The sequence below is a fragment of the Dermacentor variabilis genome, chromosome 2 (genome assembly GCF_050947875.1).
Source record: "Dermacentor variabilis isolate Ectoservices chromosome 2, ASM5094787v1, whole genome shotgun sequence".
NCBI classification, from domain to species: Eukaryota; Metazoa; Arthropoda; class Arachnida; order Ixodida; family Ixodidae; genus Dermacentor; species Dermacentor variabilis.
The window spans coordinates 54,463,840-54,486,510 of record NC_134569.1 but is presented as its reverse complement, the minus strand read 5'-3'; the positions used below and the strand labels follow the sequence as shown (position 1 = coordinate 54,486,510).

Here is a 22,671-nt window from a genome sequence, read left to right as displayed (position 1 = left end):
GCAGTTGTGATGTTCCAGAGGTTTAATGAAGTTCCGATTTATTTGGATTTCAGCTTGTTTAAATGCCATGTCTCTAAACAATCAAAAAGTTGTTACATTGCCTTTTCTTATAGGAGCCACAATATCAAGCACACAATTAGATACTATATTTAGAGTGTGGAGTATACATTGCATGTAGAAATGGAACTTCATTACAAAACCTGGCATGCCAGCATACAATGTCGCATGAATGCATCATAATGGCACTGTATGAAAACACACATTTGCTTCGCAATCACGGTGTCCAAGAATGTGCAAATTACTTTGAAATTAATGTAGTAATGTACTGTGTTCGGCTGTTGAACTACCATACAATGATATATAATGTGTGTTCAATCGGTACACAATTGTCAAGTCACTGCATGCATCAGAATAGAATATAGCCACACAGTGTAGCCAAATTGGTAAGCTGATGTTAGTCTTATCATCAAGACATATCTCTGTACAGAGATGCTGCATTTTCATCAGATAAAAAAGTTTTGATGTCTTGATGATAAGACTAACATCAGCTTACCAATTTGGCTACACTGCGTGGCTATATTCTATTCTGATGCATGCAGTGACTTGGCAATTGTCTACCGATTGAACACACATTATATATCATTGTATGGTAGTTCAACAGCCGAACACAGTACATTACTACATTAATTTAAAAGTAATTTGCACATTCTTGGACACCGTGATTGCGAAGCAAATGTGTGTTTTCATACAGTGCCATTATGATGCATCTATGTGACATTGTATGCTGGCATGCCAGGTTTTGTAATGAAGTTCCATTTCTACATGCAATGCATACTCCACACTCTAACCTTAAAAGGTATGAGAAAGGTATAACATTTCCTAAATTTTTTTCTTTATGTACTTGGTAACCAGTGGCACGTTTAGTAGCAATGTACTTACAGCATGCCTTGTAAGAATAGAAAACGCTGCCAGTCATACACAAATGTGGATTTTGTATTTTAATACAAAAACACTGAGGGACATTAAAAAAACAAACAGTTACTGCAATGCACCCTTCCGAACCCGCACTGATAAGTGTCCTAGTGCTTCTTGAATTGCTTCACGATGGCTTCATATTTCGACTTGCTGTTGAACCAAAGCACAAATGGGATTCCGAGAGATGGCAGTGTCATAATGGCAAAAGCCAGCCAGTCAGTCTGCAAAAAATGAATGTTCAATTCATCTTAAGACACTGAGCATTCTCCTAAACTAATGGCACATTTACATATGTGAACGAAAGTGGGACAGCTGTTTCACACAGCTGAAGCATACATGACACCCTTTTTGGCCTTTGGAGGTGCTGTTGCAGACAAATACAACCTGAACATGGGCACTAAACACCATAAATGACTAAATTTTCTAGTTCCCGTTTTTATGTGAATGCAGAATTGCAGTTTGCAAAATTTTGACCTGGTGAGTAAACCAGCACACCAAATTGCGAATCCAAATTTTTTTATTTGGTTCTCAAATTATTCAGAAACTTCGTACCAAGCTGAAAATTGGAAATAAGCACACAAATAGGAAGTTCTTTGCAGTACTTCAGTATGTTTCATCAACACATCAAGGTGTACATTGTGTTTTTTTTTTTTGTGTGTGTGTGTTTAACAACAGCAAAATATTATACAAGCAACAGACGTGATACAGTGCCACAGCTTCATGAATAATTTCTTGTACTTGAGAGCCACTTACCACATGGGGCGAGAACTTCCTGTCAAAGTCGCGCACTGGCATAATTCCACCTTGCCCTGGCTCAGCGGTGTGGGCAAACTGTAAACAAATTTACCGATGAATTGGTCAATCTGAGCGCTGAATAAGAAATTTCAATACCTGAACATAATTGAGGGGGGAAGAATATAAGAAGAAAAAAAACAGTCAAGGTTTGAAAGTCGTACTTGCTTGCTTCACTTCTCCCACTGCTTCTACATGGGCGTCATCTTCACTCGAGTATTTGCAAAATGCTCAGACTCGGTCTTGTGTCGATTCTCAGACTCGGTCTTGTGTCGATTCTCTCATAGCTTCAGTACAAACTTTGTCTTCAGTTGGCCTTCTATTACTCCTTATTTGGCCCTAATATACACAAATTTTGGTCTAACCAAGAATGTCCGACATTTTGGAAAACTTGCAATGAATACCTTCAGATGTTCAACTACATTCCAAATCAAATCTTGTCTCCATATCTATCCTCATTTGCCCATGACGACCACTTGAGGCTGCGATGAGTGTAATGTTACATTTTACACATTATGTAGACAAACCGATTTCCCTAGCACTTAACTAGAAAAAACAAAATGTGAAAACAAAGGCATATTTAGTAGGTAGGCAATCCGCACTTCTCATCAGATTAGGACTGCCCATAATAACAATGGCCAGAAATGGTAAAACAACAAACTGTTTAGCATATTCACGCACTTCACTGTGCATGTCAACTTTTCACAATAACTATGAAATGTTTTTCAGAGGCATACATAATTTTAACGAAAGGGAATTCCAAGTTTCCTTAAGCAGTTTGTCATGCTATATTTTTGAAGTGATGCTCAAAATATATAATGCAAGGTGTTTTCTTGAACTGGCATTTCAGGAAAAAGTGTTATATTTTAGGAATTGCAGTACTTCTATCGGATTAATTTGAGTTGTAAATGTACATGCTGGAGTACTTTTTACTGTTATGGAATAGCCTGTGACAAGTGAAAGTCTGCCAAAACGTTTCCATTTCCTTGGTTCAGTAAACTATCGGCTCCATGTTTACTTGCAAAATATGGTTTTAAAGGGACCCTGAAACACTTTTGACGATTTTCTACAAACGCACTGAGTCGTTAGAGTAGGTCCTTCTGATCATTAATTGACACATCTAAGTGCCCCTCGTAAAGCGTGTAATTTATTATAAGATTTTAAAAATGCACATCGCTGCCGATCACAGCACACTGCTCGGCGGAATTTTAAGCCGCCCCTACCCATATGACCGAAATCACCCCTAAACGTCAGCGCGGCGAGCTAGCAGATTGGCTGACAGGGGCGCATGATCGATAATTTTTCCAACTTTATGGTAAACAAATGATCTTCGTAATAATTGGAATGTTAGTTAATTTGTTTTTATGAAAAGAAAGTAACAAAGAGAATGCACAAAAACAATTTTTCAGTACAGTTAAGCACCTCCGGCACACAGCAAGTGTCGTCTGCTTGTGTTACAATGTACTCCATTTTGACGAGAGCTCCGCGGTCAGAGTCGGTCTCAGTCTTTTCGCGAGCACTATGATTCGACTTTGTTGCCTTGTGGACGGCAAACGTAGCGACTGGCAATATGTCAAGCTGCGACATCGTGTCCCTCTGCAAGGCAGTGTACGAGCGAACTGGCTGCTGCGCATCTGAATGCCACTATCCGATCGGCGCCAGGATTTGCGCGTTTGTGGCCGTCACTTTACACTGGAAGATTACAAACGCAGTAGTGTTTCGCTTGTCCGGTATTAGTGCAAACACAAGCGCAAGGGGACAGAGTCTGGCCGCTTGAATGTGCCGTAGCGGGATGAGCCATGAGGTGAGCAGAAGGGCAAATGTGAATGGTCTGCACAGTGCAGCCACCTGGTGGCACAGAGCTCAACCATACACAGTAGCAGCAACGAAGTGTGTTCTTTGCTGCTGGTGTGTATTTTTTGCAGGAGTGTAATCATCAACACATTGTTTTTATAAATGTTTAAAATGTTTTACACTTGGTTAGAGCAATATTAGCGCTTTGTTTGGATGGTTAAGCGCTGCGCCAACAAGTGTATGAACCGTGCAGACCGATCAGGCCGCTCACGTACGTCTACGCTAAAGTTCCTTCATCAGCTTGAGTTTATGCCTCCAGTCATTTGCCGAAAGGACCAGCTTGCCTGTGGTTACCGGAATACAAGACACGTTCGGCGCTACGACAGAATGCTCGCAATGCCCGCTGCTTCGATAGCTCTCGCTTCGGGTCAACGGCCAAGCGGCTAGCAGAGAGGTCTCGCGCGGGCGGGAGCGGGCTCCAAGACAACCGGAAGTGGACGATGTGACGTCGCATCGTCACTCAGAACCAGTGAAGGCGGAGCTTAGGCCCGCTCGCTCGGTGAACGAGTTGAGGAGGAAAAGCATGGCTAGGGAGGAGGGTCACTTCTAATCGCTTGTAGCTCCATTAATACGTAACGCTTCACTTAAATTGTGGTGCGAATGTTCTACTTAAGCTGTACCCTACGCGTCTACAAAATTTGTCCGAACCGTTTCAGGGGCCCTTTAAATGGAAACATCCATAAGTAATTTTTGGCTTCCACTGGTTTGATGAAACACAGCAGCATTTGCAGCAACAGCTTTTCCATCATTAAAAGGATGCGAAATTGAGAATGCATCACAATAAGTTGAAAACTCGTCAGTTATGTGTTGCATTCAGGACCACATTGCATGGAGTGCCAACATGACAGATGAATAAAAGGCGGGCAAACCTGTATCTCTTGGCTGTCCTCAGATGTCCTGTAGGAAACATCGGCACTTGTGAAGTTGAAGTAGCCAAATGTCAGAGGCCTGATGACGACAGTGTGAGTGACATTGCTGCCGCTGTGCGCTTCAGTTAAGGAAGGCTGTTGTGCATTCTGAACATGTTTCATATCACAAATAACTTGGTACTAATTTTTGCACTCACCTAGTTGATGCATTTTTTGTGACTGGCTGAAATTAGCAAAAGCTTCAAACTCGAGGATAATTCATGAGACTAGCATTTTCCAGTAACAAGACCTTTAGCAGAATAGCTGGCTCACAAGATTAAGTTTGCATATGATTTTGCAACACACACACATGTACACACATGCATACATACATATGCCTGGAGATGCTGAACTGATTAGTTTAACAGTAAATAGAAATTTCAAAAAAGACTAACATTCTGAAAGTGGAGCTACAGTGGGAAAAGCAGGCAGCACAAATAAAATCTTTTTTTTTTTTTTGCCTACATTGCATAAAACTTGATGCAGCAAGGGCTGTAGCTGTTTTCCATGAAAAACAATCTACTATTGCTGCAGCACAAAACAGTCTTAAAAGACTGATCTTGCAACAACATTCGGTCACTGTACCAGTATGTCCACAACGGCTGTTGGTTACTGTAATCTAAGCACTGGATAATGGATACCGGTTAAAAGCAGTTATAAAGATGACACATTAAACAGCGCCTTTCATAGCAGATTAATTCACTGTAACGCAATAAAATCAATGCTCCAACATTTGCCATAGCACATCTTGATAAACACTACTAAAATAACCACATCACTATCAAATCCTGGATAGTTCCAACAGTTTAAGGAAGGCAGCCTCAAAGCTAAACATAGTAAAAGCAGCAAGGACTACGGACCTCACCAGTTAATATCTCGTACCACCACCAGGCCCTTGCCAGTTCATATAAGATAAGTATGATGCCTGCGAGTCCACATGAGTGCTGCAAGCATGGTAAAATCATGCTATTCACTTCACAGTTGTTTTCTCACGCAGCCTGAGTAATGAAGTGGTACAATTACATGTGCATAATGTAGAGATGGCCATATAAAGTCAATTCCGCTGAATGCAAAACTATCCTGCTGTTCTCCAAAAGTGCCCATGATGCCATTACAAAATACTGCCTGCATTTTCACACTACAAGCCACTAAATGCTATGCAAACAGCCTTTTATAAAGGATACGGAGCAAGCCTGTTGAGCTTGAAGCTCAGAAGACCACTCGTGACCTCGAAGTATGCAGGATTGAAGGAGTTGTCAGACACCTTAATGTCCAACGCTGCACTGTAAGAAAGGAGGAAAAGGGAGAGCACTTGTGAGTGAGTGAGAATTATGAGAATTAAACGACCATCCCCCGCAAACAGCCTGAACAGCTACACTATGTTTGTTATGATAGAGAAAACAGTGAAATGTTCGTAATGTCTATGTGCCCTGCAATGTCCATCTAAGGTAACTTATTGTGTGCCTATTGAACATCACCACACCTCTATGCAAGGTACTGTTCTTAGTGGCCTTACTGCCATGCAACGAAGTTATGAATGCTAGACCAATGTGGTATTTTTAGTTCCTAACCCTCCCTATACCTTTTAAAACTGACCTGCACAACTTGTACACATTTTATTTAGAAAGACTGGATGCGCTTTGTAGACGTTCACAAAGGAAGAAGACAGGACAGGCGCAAACTAACAACTGAGGTTTATTCGAGGGTTATTCAATTATTATTTACTTACACATTTGCCTCGCTAAAAGACTGACATGTAACCATGGAGCACCAAGATACTTTAAACACCACCACAACTTGAAACACCACTAAAGCTACAGATACATTAAATTAGGTTAGCCACAGCACTATATTTCTCACCCTTCCTTTAATCTACTGCAGAAGCATCAATATACAAACAAAGGATACAATTATGCTAGCTATACACACTTTTACAGCATGTTCAATCTTTAATTCTAACATCACGCAAATGATGACAGGCAGGTGCACAAGGGAATGTGCCTTACCTCCCACCAACATTGTAGATGTTGTAGTCAACAATGATGTCTTTGCCCTCAACAAGGAATTTGTTGAGTATCCGCTTCTGTACAAGTAGCCGTGCCTCTGTGACCTCTTCCTCTGCCGCGTGAACCAACAACAGGCAGAGAATGCCAGCAAAGATTCTCAGCATCTGCGGTGACAAAGCAAAAGACAGCCTTTAGTCACCAGACTCCATGGGCAAAATAGAATGCAGGAACCAAAGAACAAAAAGGTTCAGATAAAACAAAAAGAGTACCATTCAATTTCAAGATAGCCATCACTCCGATACTTCAGTGACATATATTTCTCCAAAACAGACTCGGTGCTCAAATTTAATGTGCAACTCACATGCACTGCTGTTAAATAGTTTCTCTATAGCAACGTTCATTGAGAAGCCTTCACCTGGAACGATAGGATGCCGCACACAAGTAGCCTTTCAAAAAGTTTAATTATAAACATAATAGAAAACATTCTGAAATATTCCTGCAACTTAGCGTCCTACAGTTTTAACAGTTGCTTAAGAATCCGAGTTGCAATAAGCTCTTAATGAGCACAAGAGTTTAATACTCTTTATGCAATGAGCACTGATTGCGCATGCTCTTGTGATGACCTAGCTTTTTGGTCCTAATCGACGAATAAATTGTCGGAAGGGCAAATTTTCGGGATCCACACAGTGCACTTTAATAAAACTGGTATGAGAAACAAAACAGCTGTAAGCGCCGTAAGCCGACTATAAAGCTAGTGTGTGCTAAGCAAACGTCGCGAGCAGGTGGGTGCCTTCGTGCAACAGCCATTGGGACTGCCGCTAACGGGGTAGCGCACCTTTCCTACAAGACAGCTTCACTACAGCAAGACTTTATAATAGTTTAAAGATGTAAATTCTGTCATAACGTGAACTACAAAACTGCAGAAAGACTCCTTTAGTATTCAGCTGTCAAACTTGGGGAAACTATCAATCCGGTTCACGCGGACTACGCTCTCGAGTAAGATGCGTTCGCATGAAACGAAAGCACTCGTTAGCATGCACACAAAACGACGCAGAAAACGGCATTTATTTGTTCCCACAAAAATACACAAGAAAAGCTTTTATGTTAATGATGTTGAACCTTTAAGCATATTTTACGAAATGAAGCACGTGCCCCAGTCGACAGTTTTGATATGCTGGTAACAGACATTGCAAGGTAGCAATGCAATTATGCCATCGACAGTTAGGCAAAAATCGCTAGGCTTATTATGTTCTAGGAGTTTCTGCATCTCGACTATGTCAACATTCGTAATATAAATGACAACGCAGACAAATGCACATTACCAAGGATTGCCAACTGCACCTCCTCTTTACAACAGAACCACAGGGCGCACTGACATATCGCGAGGTCAAAGACGGTCGAAAAGCTTTCATTTTCCAGCAAATTAATTGTGTTTGTGCTCAACTCTACAAACTAAACTAAACTGAACAGTAGTGTACCGTGATCGGGTTATTAGGTGAGAGCAGGCTGTTTTTCGATGAGTAAACACGGCGAGCATAGGCAGGCGTATCCGGAAAAGGGCGAAAACTTCAACCATCGAACGCATTTACGAAAACCTTACCTTGAAGTCTATATGCTGACCGTAAAATAAGTAGGTAAGTTGAGTAACAGAGGTTGGGACAGCGGCTATGGACGCGAAAAAGCGCGTGCTACCAAGAGAGCTTGTTACATACCGTGACAACGTGTACAGCGGCGCTTGACCGAAAAGACGACGCGTTTGGTTCAGCGTTGCCAGGTGCGTTGCAAAATTCTCCAAATCTACCAAAACGTTCTTTTTAACACGCTTTCTTTGACAAAGCATAATTAGTACAATAAATGCTAAAACATTAAGCTGTCATAATAGTTTTTAGAGAAGATCATAATTTTATTGCAAACCAATTCAGCAGTGCGTTCAACACATATTAAATACGGGCCATGTATTTTATCGCCTCAGAGATGGCGACGTTTCGATGTCGCAACAGCCCCCGTCGCATCACATAATAATATCGTAGTGTTAAGGTGTATAAAGATGTAAAACAAGTTGAAGTAAAACTATAGGGCAGAACAGAGCGTCTTGATTCAATTTTTTTGCGTCATTTTGCACTATAATAAGTATAAACCTGTTGGCCCAGGAAACAATATAGTAATAATCTTGAAGGCCGTGCTGTTGCTGTACAGCAGAATTTGAAAACGTCACGACTGACATGCTTCCCACACTAGGTGTTTAATGGTAATTAATTCGGCACACTTAGTCAAAGTTTTTATTATTAAACGTGTACATTTTGTTTTTTTACTTGTATAAAAATAATATAACAAGTTATCTACAACGTGTATGGTTTTAGGCGTAACCTTGGTTTCGCCTTTCGCCACCAACAAACCGCGGGACGAGCGATGCCGCAAAAGAGGGAGGGTCTCTCGGAGCGTGTCTCCATGGCAACGATAGAAAGATGGCAGCTTCTGCTCCGCTACCATTCCTATCTGCTGGTGTCCTCCTCAGGTTGTCGTCCTAGGCGCTAACTCCGAAAAGAGCTCAAACCTGCACCTGCTCAAGCCCGCAGCTCGCGCGCCACAGTAACAGCGCCATGCGGGACAAATCGGGTGAGTCCATGCGCTTTTCCACTTTCCGCGCGCCATCGACGGAACGAAATACCTACGCACCGACCGCGCGCGTGCGGCGCTGCGCCTGTTTGTGCCGCGCGGATCGTACGGCTTCGTTTAGGGCGGCGATTCCGAAACATGATCGAGGGAAACGCTCGTGCGCGCCGGACCGCGCGAAGTATCTCCGCTCTTCAAGCGTCTATTTGTGCACACATGCGCAGTGGTTGAGAACAGGACTGGGATTTTTCACGAAGCCCGACGTAGTTGCTGCACTGGCGTGCAGCTTTCGGGAAGAAGCGCGCACTCCTTTCAGCACCCGGCGTTGGGCGAATGCCGCAGCATTCGTGATGGCCCAGCGAGGAAAGTGGCTTAGGGAGGTGACGCCAGCGTTGTTCTTTTCTTTGATTTTTTTTTATCGAAGCGGGGAAACGTATCAGCAACACAACTAGCCTCGTGGAGGACGTGGACCTGTATTACGAAATGCATATGTCATCGCTGTTGCACGCCGAATCGATACGGCACTTGTCGTTTTCACCGGCCTGTGGACAGTTGGAGCAAGCACGTCTCCTTGGTGTGGAATCGATATTTGAAACATTCTGGGTTTCTGCGCTGGTTCTATGCAACATTTAAGCGCGACCCGGTGCGTGCCACTTTGGTTCCTCTTTCCAGGGCGATGCGTGCGTTACGCCACGACGAACACGCGGTGAACGCGCGCCGACACGCCCACTTCGTCTACCCGCCTCGTAAGGCGCGTGATGATGCGAACGTAATTTGATTCGTGTTGTGTGACTTCAAACGTTTTCTCGCAAAACTCGTTGTGCGTGTTCTGATGTCCACGGTGTGAAAGAGAGGCAGAAAGGATACGAATCTCGACTTTTCGCTTCCGCGAAAACAGAGTAAAGCACCAACTCTTCAGCAGACACCGTGCAAATTGAATTTTGCATCTACGTTTATATATATATATATATATATATATATATATATATATATATATATATATATATATATATATCGTGAACTCGTGAATTTGTCCAGCTTATGAGTATTTATTTATTTATCACAGCGCCAAAAAGCACTGCGGTTCGGAAAAGGTAGGGCGGGGGGGGGGAGGGGGGGAATGCAAATTTACATTTACAATATACGTGTATGACAGCATGCAGTCGGCTGAAACTCCGAACGATTCCGCTTTACTAGAGTGTCCTCTTACTTTGCACACGTGATTTATACTCTGCGACCTGTAATATCACCGCACTAATTATATTATTCGATACCGATCTGCGATTGGTAGATTGAGCAGGGTAACTTCAGACAGATTCCTCGTCTACCACTTTTTGATTGGTTCCGATTCCAGTTCCCGTTTCGTTTCTCTCTCGCTACGCGATGTCTTCCCGATCGACACACAGAGGTACTTCGTCTACCTATAGTGTAATTACATTGAAGTATGGCATCTCGGGGTATTATTCAGTTTTCTATTTAGATGCATATTCGTTCCTCAGCACTGTATCTGCACAAGTGTTCATCATCTCAAGTACGGTAGGTCACAGTGTCGCGTACCTGCCTCCATGGGAGCACGCCGCTCTATGGTCTGGTGAATATGTTGGCCGCTCTTCTTGCATCAGCGCAAAAGGTGTGCGCGAAAATAAAAAAAAGGAAAAACGATGTCATTGACAGGCGTAATTAATACTTACAACATCGCGGTCATGTCCTTGAACCGAGTGGCAGTAAACCTCCCTGATTACGCCTTACATTATTCGCCATTGATATGGCGACTTCGGATGAGCCGAACTCGTTCTTATATCCAAACACTTGGACCTACCTACTACGCAAGATTGGCCAAGGTGCTGTCTGGGTACACTTTCTCTTTCTTTCTTTCTTTCTTTCTTTCTTTCTTTCTTTCTTTCTTTCTTTCTTTCTTTCTTTCTTTCTTTCTTTCTTTCTTTCTTTCTTTCTAAATATATCCACGGCTTCAAGTGTCACTCGGAGTTAGAAACGTACTGCTGCTCACTATAGTGAAGCGTCTTGGCTTCTCCCTTGGTAGCCGCTGCTAGTCTGAGAAAATGCACAACTATCAGCTCACTCTTTGCTGGATAGAACACCGTGTAACGATGAGCAGTCTTTTAATGTCGACTTCTGCTACCCCACCGTGCTTACTCGTAATGTAGGCGAACCCAGATCTTTGACAGTGCAGACAAAGTATTGGAGGCGTTATAGTATTTGTATGAACCAAAATAACGACAACCTGGATTCTGCGATGTATCCCTATGCTGCTGTGGTTAAATAGTCGCAGTGGCATATCAATCGAATGCAGAAACATTCGCTTGATAAAACTTCGGTTCACGTTAAAAGAAGAAAAAAAAAACTAACGAAAAACACTGGGGATCAGATATAACCCTAATATCACTCTATCCCAGTGTCGCTTATGGCAGAGGTGCAGTTTAATGGGTCTGTGAATCGGTCAACTAATCAATAAATCAGTCGGTGATGTTATGACAACAACCTGAGACCTTTGTTAAGTCCTTTTTGTGGCGGACGCTCAGCCGCAGTGTGTACGGCGTATAAAAGATGACGTCGTCATTTTTCCGCCGAGACCAGTAAAACAGTCGATTATATCCTTTGTACTTCGTGACCACAAGAGGCTTCTGTACGCCCAGGCATTCTACAGACGGCTAACCCTTTTTTAAAGGCTTTGTAGGCATAGTTTACTTCCCGGAATGTATTAAACCACAAACGCTGTTATTACGAACCGTGATAGCTTGATCGCAGATTTAAGAGCACCCTGTAATTTGACCGTCTCTGAAAAAGAATGCCGAACTATAGGTGTCAAATTCCCCTGACAGGTGAGCTGTGCACGTTATTTGTTGCCCACTTCTTTACTTGAGCAGGACGCTTTCGTGCCGCGGCTTCAGAACCACGAGCTGTAGGAATCAATCCAATGGTATCCCGCTTTGCTTGCACCGAACAGCGCCGTGGGAAAAGTACGCGGCGCCCTAAATAGCGACTTCAAATGAGCTAAAAAGTATAACGCGGAACTTTGCGGCTGTCATGATGTCACTGCTGTCGCGATGGCGGAATATCCGCAAAACAAAGTCGAGAGGGGGCCCAGCGTTTTTTTTTTTTTTTTTTTTTTTTTGGCAGCTGTCCGTGTCCCGGAATGCGTTCGCGTGCTTCAACACGGAACTAAACATCACGCAGGCGACGCGAGCGGCCTGTGGCGGCAGAACGCAACAGGTGCCCGCTCTAACACACACACACACACACACACACATTATATATATATATATATATATATATATATATATATATATATATATATATATATATATGAGAGAGAGAGAGAGAGATGGATAACGAAACGCCGGCCGCACGTGCGAGCGTAAATTCTCGCTGTACCTCTTCATTGTTTATTCCGTCATCCACTCATGCACAAAGGAAAGAGAAAAAAGAAGAATGTAGCTAATAGATTTCGCTTGCTGTTGCGCTAGCTTACATTTGTAAAGTGGAACTCGACCGACTTTACCAACACGTGCGTCCATACAGCTTGGTTTCATACCCGCAGCTCCAATTTTGATCTCGCCATAGCTTATAAAAGTCGTTATACAGTTGAAACTCGATTTAACGAAGTGATGACCACGCTCAAATTATTTCGTTGAATCGGGAAGTTCGGAAAATCGAGGAAGGGTGTTTTTGGGTCCTTCGAAACTGAAAATTGTAACGTAGTGACATGCCAAAAGGTACCGCGGCATTTTATTTGCCGCTAAGCCATGCCTGCGCGTGTAAAAAGTCAGCGAGGGCGACCCAACCACCGCCGCCCCTAGCGCCACATGGTACCTAAGAACGCTAGCGACTGCAGAGTCCGTTGTGTCGTGCATGGGCGCGGCGTGCAGCCTCGTCAAAATAAAGCTATGGCCGCGACTAGGGTGCCAAGATCTATTAACGCGATAGCCTTAGAGCTCACGCTCGAAGAAAAACCCGTCTGCGTCATAATTAGAAAGAAATCACAGCTTTTTTTTTTTTACTCATCTATTTCTGAAAACGCTTCGTTAAATTGGGTTTAATGCAAGCTAGTTTCGTTAATTCGGGTTGATGACAAGATTGAACTTGGCGGGGAATGGAAATTTCTTTGTTAGATCGGGAACTTCATAAAATCTGGTTTCGCTAGATTGAGTTTTAACTGCAGAAGGTATCTTATGTTGCTATTGATACTATGTTGTTTCGAATTTCAATCTACTTTCTGTTAACATGATGATGACATTTACTGGCATCCCCATTGAAATGGTACGTGGACGAATAGTCCTCTAGCCTGACTTGTTATAACTTGTTATCTCGACTACCGAGCATTTAATCCTTCCGTCTTATTCCAATTTCAACGCTTCTGGAAGGTGGACACTCCCAGCGGGTCTAGTTGGATCAATATGTTGGCACCCCATTACGGTGTGTCGAGTCGTTCCCGGTGCTTTTTTTTTAAGCACACACGTGCCTCATCCTGTGGCGCATATTTTATTTGCTCCGATTTTTTTATTTTATTTTTTTTTTGTCATCCGACAGCTAACTAAGGTCTCAAATAGCAAGGCACTCCACTTTGCCTGGACTGGACTGGACGATAGGCCACGTACAGAAGCAAAGGTCTTGGTCTCACAAAGGTCTCACAACTCATCAGCCCAGAAAGCCATTCGAGCTCTGTCTTCTGCAGTACCTGAATGCGACAGACTTGAGTGCCCAACTTTAGATATTGAGCAAAACGAGAACAAGGTGAAAGCGGAAGCCAACGTCTCGACAAGTCCACTTGTCGAAACGTTGGCTCCCGCTTTCACCTTGTTCTCGTTTTGCTCATCATCTTGAATTTCCATCTCCCGCCTTCCCCCTGTTTCCTCAACTTTAGATGGGCTGCGCCTGGCTTAGTGCATGGGGAAGTTCGATCATGACTCGTGTCTTCTTTCTCTCTTTCTTTCACTCCTCCCTCCCCCTACCTACGTGTAGGGTAGCAAACTGAGTCCAGTCTGGCTAACCCTCCCTTCATCTATCTATCTATCTATCTATCTATCTATCTATCTATCTATCTATCTATCTATCTATCTATCTATCTATCTATCTATCTATCTATCTATCTATCTATCTTATCTATCTATCTATCTCACACAAATTTTCCCTCCTCAATTAATTCTTGCCGTTTTTGTAAATCTCCATGGTCCTTTCTGTTTGCATCCGTTTTATCCGGTTTGCCGTCTCTGTTTCTCTCAATTTTTCTTTTTTTGCAATCAATTAAACATGCAACTGAATATAAGAACCACTCGTGCGAGGGCGGGTACCAGAAAATATATAAAAAGCTTTAAACTCAGGTACATGTTATTCTATGTTGCTGCCGTCGATACGGCGTGCGAAGAAAATCGCTGTTGATCACGCTATAGAGGGACCGAACAATCGATTCTGTGACTTTATTCAAGACTGCAGGAATCGACTTCTTCAAATTTGTTGTGGCGCCTCTTGAGGCCGTGCGGATCTTAATGCGGGCAGCTCGAATATGTATAACAGTGGATGCACTCTCGCTTTTTCACGTTTGTGCTCAGATTACTTTTTTTTTTTATTCTTATGTAAGCTTCCGTAACTTTGCTCGCACCCTCGTCTCCTTCTCATAGCTCAGGGCACCCGTTCAGGTCATGCCTGAACGTAGTTAAACCCTTAAGTTCCTGAAGGACATATTTTTCTTCGGAGTTGCCACACGTAAAAATTTAATGACATTGTACCCAATAATGTCGATAACAGCGTCTTCTGAAGGGAGCAATTTTAGGGTAATAATAAAGAGATGAACATGCATTTACATGTTTAATCTGCCCTGAAGGCTTGTGAAATGCAGAAATAAGCCTACTATGGGGTGCCGCTAGCTTTAGTTTGTCGCTGTCGTTTGCAACGTTGCAACCGGCGAAGCACGATGGCGATGAAAACGCCCTTGTTGTGTGCTTGTTGCCAACATTTAACATGACCACTTGCAGCAGCATCTCTTCTAACGTTTCTTTTTTTTTTTTTGCATTATATAAACATGATGCGCTTGTTTATGTGTGCTGTATGGCGCAAACACCTTAAAAATTTGTTTCCGACTAAATAGGCTGTCGTTTCAAATAATTTAAGTACACCGCAGTGAGCAAGCTATGGCGTCGAGAGTACGCATTTCTCAGTCGAATGAGCTTTGGCGAACCACTTTGCTTTCGAATGGAAGGCTATTTGATTTGCCCGTGTGGCACCACGCAGATGACTCTAAATCCTAAAGCATTAAGAAGGCACACTCTTTCCTTTTAATCATTCTGTCTCTGTCTCTATTCATCCGCAGTCTTTTGTAATGAAGCGCGCTTACTATACATTAGGGAGCTTGCCACAATGTTTGGCTACCTTGCGCCAAAGTGTCTGCTTTTATGGCTTCTGTGCTGTCGTAAAAATGTTTGCCTTTCCTGCTTTTCTGTCCTCTTTGGCTACTTATTGACGCTGTGGTTTTATGATGCCGAAGCGATCGAAATTTATGCCGTAATTTATCCATTCATCCCTGGTGCTATAGCTGTATAGGCCGATGCCAGTGGAAATAGCTGCGTATCGCCAGTGTAGCATCGTAAGGCTGCCGGTAATCTTGCGTCCTGCACGAACGTCCGTGTTTCGCACTAGGTGTATCTATATGGTATATATATGCCTGTGTACGCTACGTATGTACGTATCAGCCTATATAGTACCGTGCGCAGCGAGCGAATATAGTGATTAAAGTGCTATATAGGAAATTGGCAACGCGTGTTTTATTCACGTGTGCGCAACAAGCTCGAAGAACACTATTATGGCGGCACCAGCGGAGGCGTGCATGAGCCATGCTAGAGGCACTCTTTCCGAGCAGTTCTAAATATATACGCCTGTTCCCGCATATGGGAAAGTGTCATAGGAGCGAGGCATTTGAGAATGAAAGAGAACAATGAAGGTAGACAGGCGTTCTGGATAAACAAGCAAAATGCAACAATAGACACAGATGCCGAGAAAATAAGGATAGCGTGGAAGCGACACGACGGGTGGCACGTTGCGACGCAGGCGCGCTCTGTGATGGGCTCATGCACAGTGCGCCAACTCCGCGACCAAAACATTGCGAAATTCCTTCGCCCGTCATTCAGCAGGACCCCATTGCCGCCATGCACGCCGGTTGCAGCCGTGCGTGAGTGACACCTCGCGTGTATAGCTTTCGCGAGTCCTTCAAGGAAGACAAGAAGCAACGAGTCGCGGGCGAACGAGACAGCGGCACATGTACAAACACGAGCACCGACGACTGCGTGCTCTTAGTCGCGCCATCGCGGGTGGCTTTGTGCTTTTGTGTTCTCGAACTGTCCTAATGTATACGGGATCGATAGCTCGCTTTTCTTTCTTTTTCTCCCCTTCTTCTTTACCTTGCAGCCAAAGCGGGCAATAAGTTCACTTATATATATATATATATATATATATATATATATATATATATATATATATATAGCTCGAAATGGGAAGCTTCGAACGCCACCGGTGGCTCGAAGTCAATTGTCATCGTGTTGTCATGGTAACGATAGGCGTCGTAATATATAAGGACAATGCATTTAAGAGAGAGAGAGAGAGAATGCAATTATTAAAAAGCGATGGCGACTTGGCCTGCTTAGCGATTAAGTAGGTAAGGGGGCTACGTACAGTGCGGTTCACAGTTAAGGGGAACACTCGACTGCGTGGCTCTTATTTCGCTGGCGCTGGCCAGCTGAAGCTTCGCCAGCGCACATCAGAGGTGTATTATAAAAGATACCAGCGCCATCGACCGCAAGTTTCCTTCTGCAAATGATCTTTTTCTCCCTGTTCAAATTCAGCCTTCGCATGTGGCCGCTTCCTCTACCGACCCTTTTCGCGGAGCAGTTTGATTTAGAGTAAGAAAATTTAACGCGGTTTTGGTTTCTAATGCACTTGTTAATGCAGTCAATATCTCAACAAGGGTTACACCAGAAAGTGAATCTATTCTAGACTTACTGATTACGGACTCTTCATTACACAATGCACCTGAAGGCGTGTTATCATGCGCGATCAGTGATAAGCTCCCTGTTTTCCTTTGTTTTAATATGTCAGGACAGACAAAGCACCGAAACGAAAAAGTACCGTATCAGTCTATAACTGAAGCAGCGCTGAATCCTTTTAACGAGTCATTGACACAAGCTACATGAGATAAGATCAATACAATTGACGCTAATGAGGCTTATAATGATATCGTGGAAGTCTTTAAGCAGTTATACCATTCTCATTTTAAATTAAATGTGTGAGAATCACAGCGTAAAACACACAAACCTTGGGTAGCACCTGATTTACGGCAGGAAATAAAGACGAAGGATAAACTGTATAGTAACTTCAAAAGGGACAGGAATAAATTAAGAGAGAAGCTACGATGTGCTTGCACGGCATACTACTATGTCTTATACTTGGCGTTAAAGCCGGGAGACGTGATTTATTGTGGTCTGAATTAAATGGTATACTGCGGTGATAGCAACAACGTGTTACACCAATGAACATAACACTTAATGATAACGTTATATCAGGAGCAGATCTCGCAGATGCTTTTAATGACCTCTTTGCCAGGCTTGCCCCCACCTGCACGTCACCTGATCTAAGCGAATATATTAATACCCACAATAAAAAAAAACAATGTTCTTCCATCTTGTTACGAATGATGAAGTTGTATGTGTCATTAAAACCCTTAATAAAACCTGCTGCTGTTACGTAGATGGCATTCAAGTAAGGCCCGTGAAGTATGTTGTTGAAACCATAGCGCCTGTTCTCACAAATATATTTAACGTAATGGTAACTACTGATACATTTCCTCAGAAAATGCAGACAGCTAAAGTAACGGTCCTGTATAAGACGGGAAACCGCAATGATTAAGAAAATTATAGGTCAGTGCCTATAAACCTTATTTTCTCTAAAGCAGTTGAAAAAATTCTGTAGATAAGGTTGTCTAATTTCGCGGATAAACATAACCTTATTTCACCGAGTCAGTTTGGTTTTTTGTAAAAGTAAATCTACCGAATTAGCGCTCCTTGAACAGAAGGAGTACATTCTAACACACTTTGAAAAGAAAGCTTTTATTATTGTGTTTCTTTTTGTAGACCTTTTGAAGGCTTTCAATTTAGTGAACCACGACGTGCTTCTAATGAAACTAGAGCGTTATAGTATTCGTGGACAGGCACAGATACTTTTCAAATCATATTTGTCTCATAGAAAACAGGTTGTTTATTTGAATGACGCGCTCTCTGAACTGAAACCTCTGCCTTGCGGCGTTCCACAGGGCAGTATATTAGGGCCCTTACTCTTTAATCTATACTTAAAAGATATTTCAAACATCAACCCCACCGCCAAATTTGTCACATATGTTCATGATACCAGCATCTTTATTTTTTTTCTGGAAATGACATCAATCACTTCGTTCATGTGTGCAATGACACAATGAGTACTGCAAAGTGGTCTCAATCTAATTCCGTGCGCATAAGTGACACGAAAACAAAAGCCGTCATATTTCGTCCTAAAAACAAACCTCTTAATAGCTTGGGTATTTTATTATGTTCAAGACACATTGATATATATTGTTGACCAGTTTAAGTGCCTAGGCATAGTTTTTTTTTTTTCGCCAATATGTCATAGGAGCCCCATGTATGTCTTATTACAAGAAATTGGCACATATATCAGGAGCTGCCGGTTGTACTTGTAAGATATATCCGTGCAAAGCCTATAAAACTACTGCTGTATAATTCCCTCTTAATGAAGGGAAATGAGACATCCACCCAAACGCAGCAAATTGCTACAAAGGAAACTACTCTTCTACTCCCACTTAAATTATTGTCCCTTAATGTGGGGGCACAGCAACACTTACTTGCCTTCAGCATATATATATATATATATATATATATATATATAACCTGGTGGGCACCGAGCGCTAATCTCTTTCTTAGGAGTCGTGTAATAAAAATACATAACCTGTACAGATACCGCTTCAGTATAAGGTTGAAACTTGAAAATCGTAGAAATGTAAACTATATACCTGCGTAATCTCGGACAATTACATCCTCGGGAATCAGATCACTCAACAAGAAATGCCGAAGTCTGGACTGTGTACCTATACACTTCGTTTGAATTTAGGTGGGGAACGTTTGAATTATGCTCTTCGTGCTCTATTAAACACATACGAGAGTAATAAGTTTGACCTGTTTAGTTCATCAATCAATCATATGCGTGCCTTTTATGTTACCGACTGCGAACACCCTGTTGTTGTGCCTATACAGAGCTTGTATAACGTTTGATTGTTTTGTTATGCTGGTTTGAAATTGCTTCATAACTCGTATAATATTTGACTGCTATGTACACGTGTCATATTGAACTTGTATAATGTTTGATTGTTATGTACCTGTATTATGTAAACCTGTGCCGCATAACTGCTGCCAAGCCAAAAGGGGCTGCGGCTTTGTCAAGCCTTGTATTACGGCTTTTTCTGTAACTCCTCTGTCTATCTTTTTTTGGCAAGGCAGAAATAATTTGAATTTGAGATGGCGCTTTCGGCAGCGCGCCGCACGTTGCCTCAGCGAAAGCGCACTTACGCGAAACCATTACCGCTGCTGCCCTGGTTCTGTGCGATCACCTGTGCGAACCGTGTGCAGTAGTTGGCTGCAAAAAATAGTGACTGGCATATTAGGAAATGGAACGAATCTGTGTGACCAAGTTAATGGACCGCTGCAACTTAGGGACTAGCTCAGTTACCGGCCTTTAGCGATGCGCGGTTTTCATTGAGGATAAAAAAAAAATTCACTCATCCGCCAGCGTTGTATCGCTAACCTCCAAAGAAAGGACTTCAACCCCAAAATGTCGGCAAGAGTGAGTACCGCTCGTTAAACATCGAAAAAAAAAGGGGGGAGTAGCACAGCTTCCTAGCATTGTAAGTTTTGCGCACGTTATCTATACACACATCAACCCCTACTCGAACGCGAACTTACGTACACTCTATTGCCAACGTGTCAAGAATAAGTGAACGGGCGCACACTTGAATTAATGCACCGAAGCATGGGCGACGGCGGCTACACCGACAGCACACGGATGCAGGCTGAATGTTTCGCGACGGTCCACAGGAGTAAGTGTGTTACTAGCGATTATACGTCTTTGCCACAAGCTATTACAAACTACAGAACAGCTACGTTCCAAGCCTTGTGGACAGCAAGAACAAATCTATCGCAATTGAGTACACCTGCGAGCGATTAGGCTGAAAATAATCACTTAGCGATCGCACCGAGGAATCTTATACCGAGTCAGAAACGTCACAAGCCACAGCTTCAACGTATTTGGCAAATAAAGAACGAAGAGCAAAACACACTAATCCTGATTCTATTCATAGGCGGAATTTTTAGCGCCGCTTTTAGATACACTGTTTGCGCAGTTTGGACAAAGCATGGTAAGCTCCTAAAGCGCCTTTACCTGTCCTCTGAGGCTATGACCAAAGCTTCGGTTCGTCCACCCAGTCTCCGTGTACAACATCCCCCTGAAAAAGAGGTTTGCTGAGCCGCACCGGGCATCATGTGCATCCATTGTAAACACGGGTAGCTGAGGCAAGCAGTGGACGCGCCACCACGTGATCAAATGTGGTAACGCCCGTGAGATCGCCACGAAAAATAGTCTATATGAACGGTATTCGTCATACTGTGATATAGGATCTCTGACAGTGGGACTTGAGCGAAACGAGATAGGAGAGGCAGAGGGAAAAGAAAGGGCATCAGCTGGTGTACTCGTATACCTAAAATGAGGTTTATAACGATGCAACCGATTGCTTTCTTTTCACACATGGTATCTGTTTGATGTGATGAAATCAGGAAACTTGAAGCGATAAGGTGAGGTCAGCTGACGCAAGACGTGGGTAATTGGAGATCACGGGAAGAGTCCTGAAGTGAGCATTAAGAAATCGCAGTTTCACCCCAAAGGCGAAGCATTGATTGTGATAGCTAACTATCAGACAGCTATACGCAGTAAAGATAGTAGTTTTGTCAGCTGTAACTACTGTTGTAAATATTCGCTTCTCTAACTAAGTTAACATGCATAATGCCGTGCACGCACAGGCAAGAAATAGGCACATCTCACTCGATTACCGCGGACAATCGATGCCAGAACGCTGGCGTGATCAAGAGCGGCAGCAGCAATGAGCGAGTTTGCCTTCATGCTGCCTCTCGCTTCAAACTGACCGAAGATTACCCCCAAGATAGGACGCGCGCTCGACCGTACCATGCGCCTCTCTTGCGCGCGCGAGAAGATGCCGCCACGCCAAGCCCCCATGCTTCTCGGCTCTCCCCCGCATGCTTCCCCTCGCACCTCAAACCATACGGCGCGTGACAGCGACGTTATCGCACTTGGACTCTATATGGAACCTCACGGCGACGCCGTCGGGCGAAATTCGCCTGTAGTGTCCATAGAATTGCTATCATCACAATAAAGGAATGACGATGCTGATGATAATGATGATGATGTCCGTCTTAATGTGCTGTCTATGAGAATTCCGGACAAGCACATGAGCGTATACTTCCACACATCGTAAAAAACATCGGCACACTCGGGACGGGCAGCACGCATGGCGCCAAAACCCCGCGGTGCGCACCGTGGAAAGCAATGGGATTTTCTGAGAGAGAGAGAGAGAGAGAGAGAGAGAGAGAGAGAAGCAAAATTTAAACTGGCGTGCCTTGCCACGATGGGCTGGATCGACGATTTCAATGCGGCCAACCTCCGGTGCCAGCTTTCCCCTGAATTGGACAAGGAGTCTCCCTAGATTTCCTTGGGATATTGCAATAAACGCTTGTTCAGTTTGTCAATATGGTTTTTGTAAAGATGTACTTATTGTAAAGATGTGCTAGAATGAAAATTTGTAGTTTTAACTAGTTTCCAAGCTCGTTTTATAAATTTAAATAATGATATCGCTGCACTAAAGGGTAACTGATGTTGCAGTGCGAGCCATGCTAAGCAAAGTCCCTCTTGCTAACCACACAGCCTCCTGCTTCACAGAAGACGTCGGCACGTTTGCGCTCGCTCCGCGTGAAAAATAAATTTGGACAACAGCCGAGTGCCTAGATTGATACAGAATCGTATTTTAATTGTAAGGAAGCTGGCACCGGACTACACTGGATTACAGAATGTAGCAACGTCAGAACAGTGTGTCCCTTCACGACACCAATATAAAGTATATGCAATAAGCTTTTCTTACATGCTGTGATGTAACGACTTACCAGCACCACGTCTGCGCACCTAAAAGTCATTTGCAGCGAAGCACACAAATACGCGTCCATTTTTTTTTTCCTCTATGTCAAAAATCAGCCAAACACGTGACCACTGAAATTCTACAATGGGAGTCTGCTGGTCTGCCTACGGACGGTAAATTTTAGTGAATAGTTGGCTACGCAGTGCCCCGACCACCTATAGTCGTATAAGCGCTAGGTATATATTTGCCCATTTGCCCAATATATACCGAGATTTGC

The 22,671-nt window shown here is 43.2% G+C and overlaps 2 protein-coding genes across 3 annotated transcripts in view; one reads left to right on the top strand and one right to left on the bottom strand.

Annotated features, from left to right (window-relative positions):
- Positions 1-979: 979 nt before the first annotated feature.
- SsRbeta (signal sequence receptor beta) lies at positions 980-8,326 on the bottom strand. 2 transcript variants are annotated; one of them, XM_075680582.1, is made up of 6 exons: positions 8,248-8,326; positions 6,536-6,699; positions 5,714-5,812; positions 4,491-4,602; positions 1,729-1,806; positions 980-1,196 (listed from the first exon to the last, which is right to left on the bottom strand). In XM_075680582.1, the coding sequence occupies exons 2-6, from the start codon at positions 6,697-6,699 to the stop codon at positions 1,080-1,082; spliced, it is 570 nt and encodes a 189-aa protein (XP_075536697.1). In that variant the 5' UTR covers positions 8,248-8,326; the 3' UTR covers positions 980-1,079. The 2 variants fall into 2 exon arrangements, with proteins under 2 accessions (XP_075536697.1, XP_075536698.1); XM_075680583.1 differs by having other exon boundaries at positions 8,136-8,290.
- A 631-nt stretch (positions 8,327-8,957) lies between these two features.
- The window catches only part of LOC142571894 (uncharacterized), a 118,192-nt gene continuing 104,478 nt past the window's right edge, over positions 8,958-22,671 (top strand). The window contains exon 1 of the mRNA XM_075680579.1: positions 8,958-9,151. Within this exon, the coding sequence (XP_075536694.1) occupies positions 9,136-9,151 (16 nt within the window). The 5' untranslated portion in view covers positions 8,958-9,135. The remainder of the gene's footprint in view (positions 9,152-22,671) is intronic.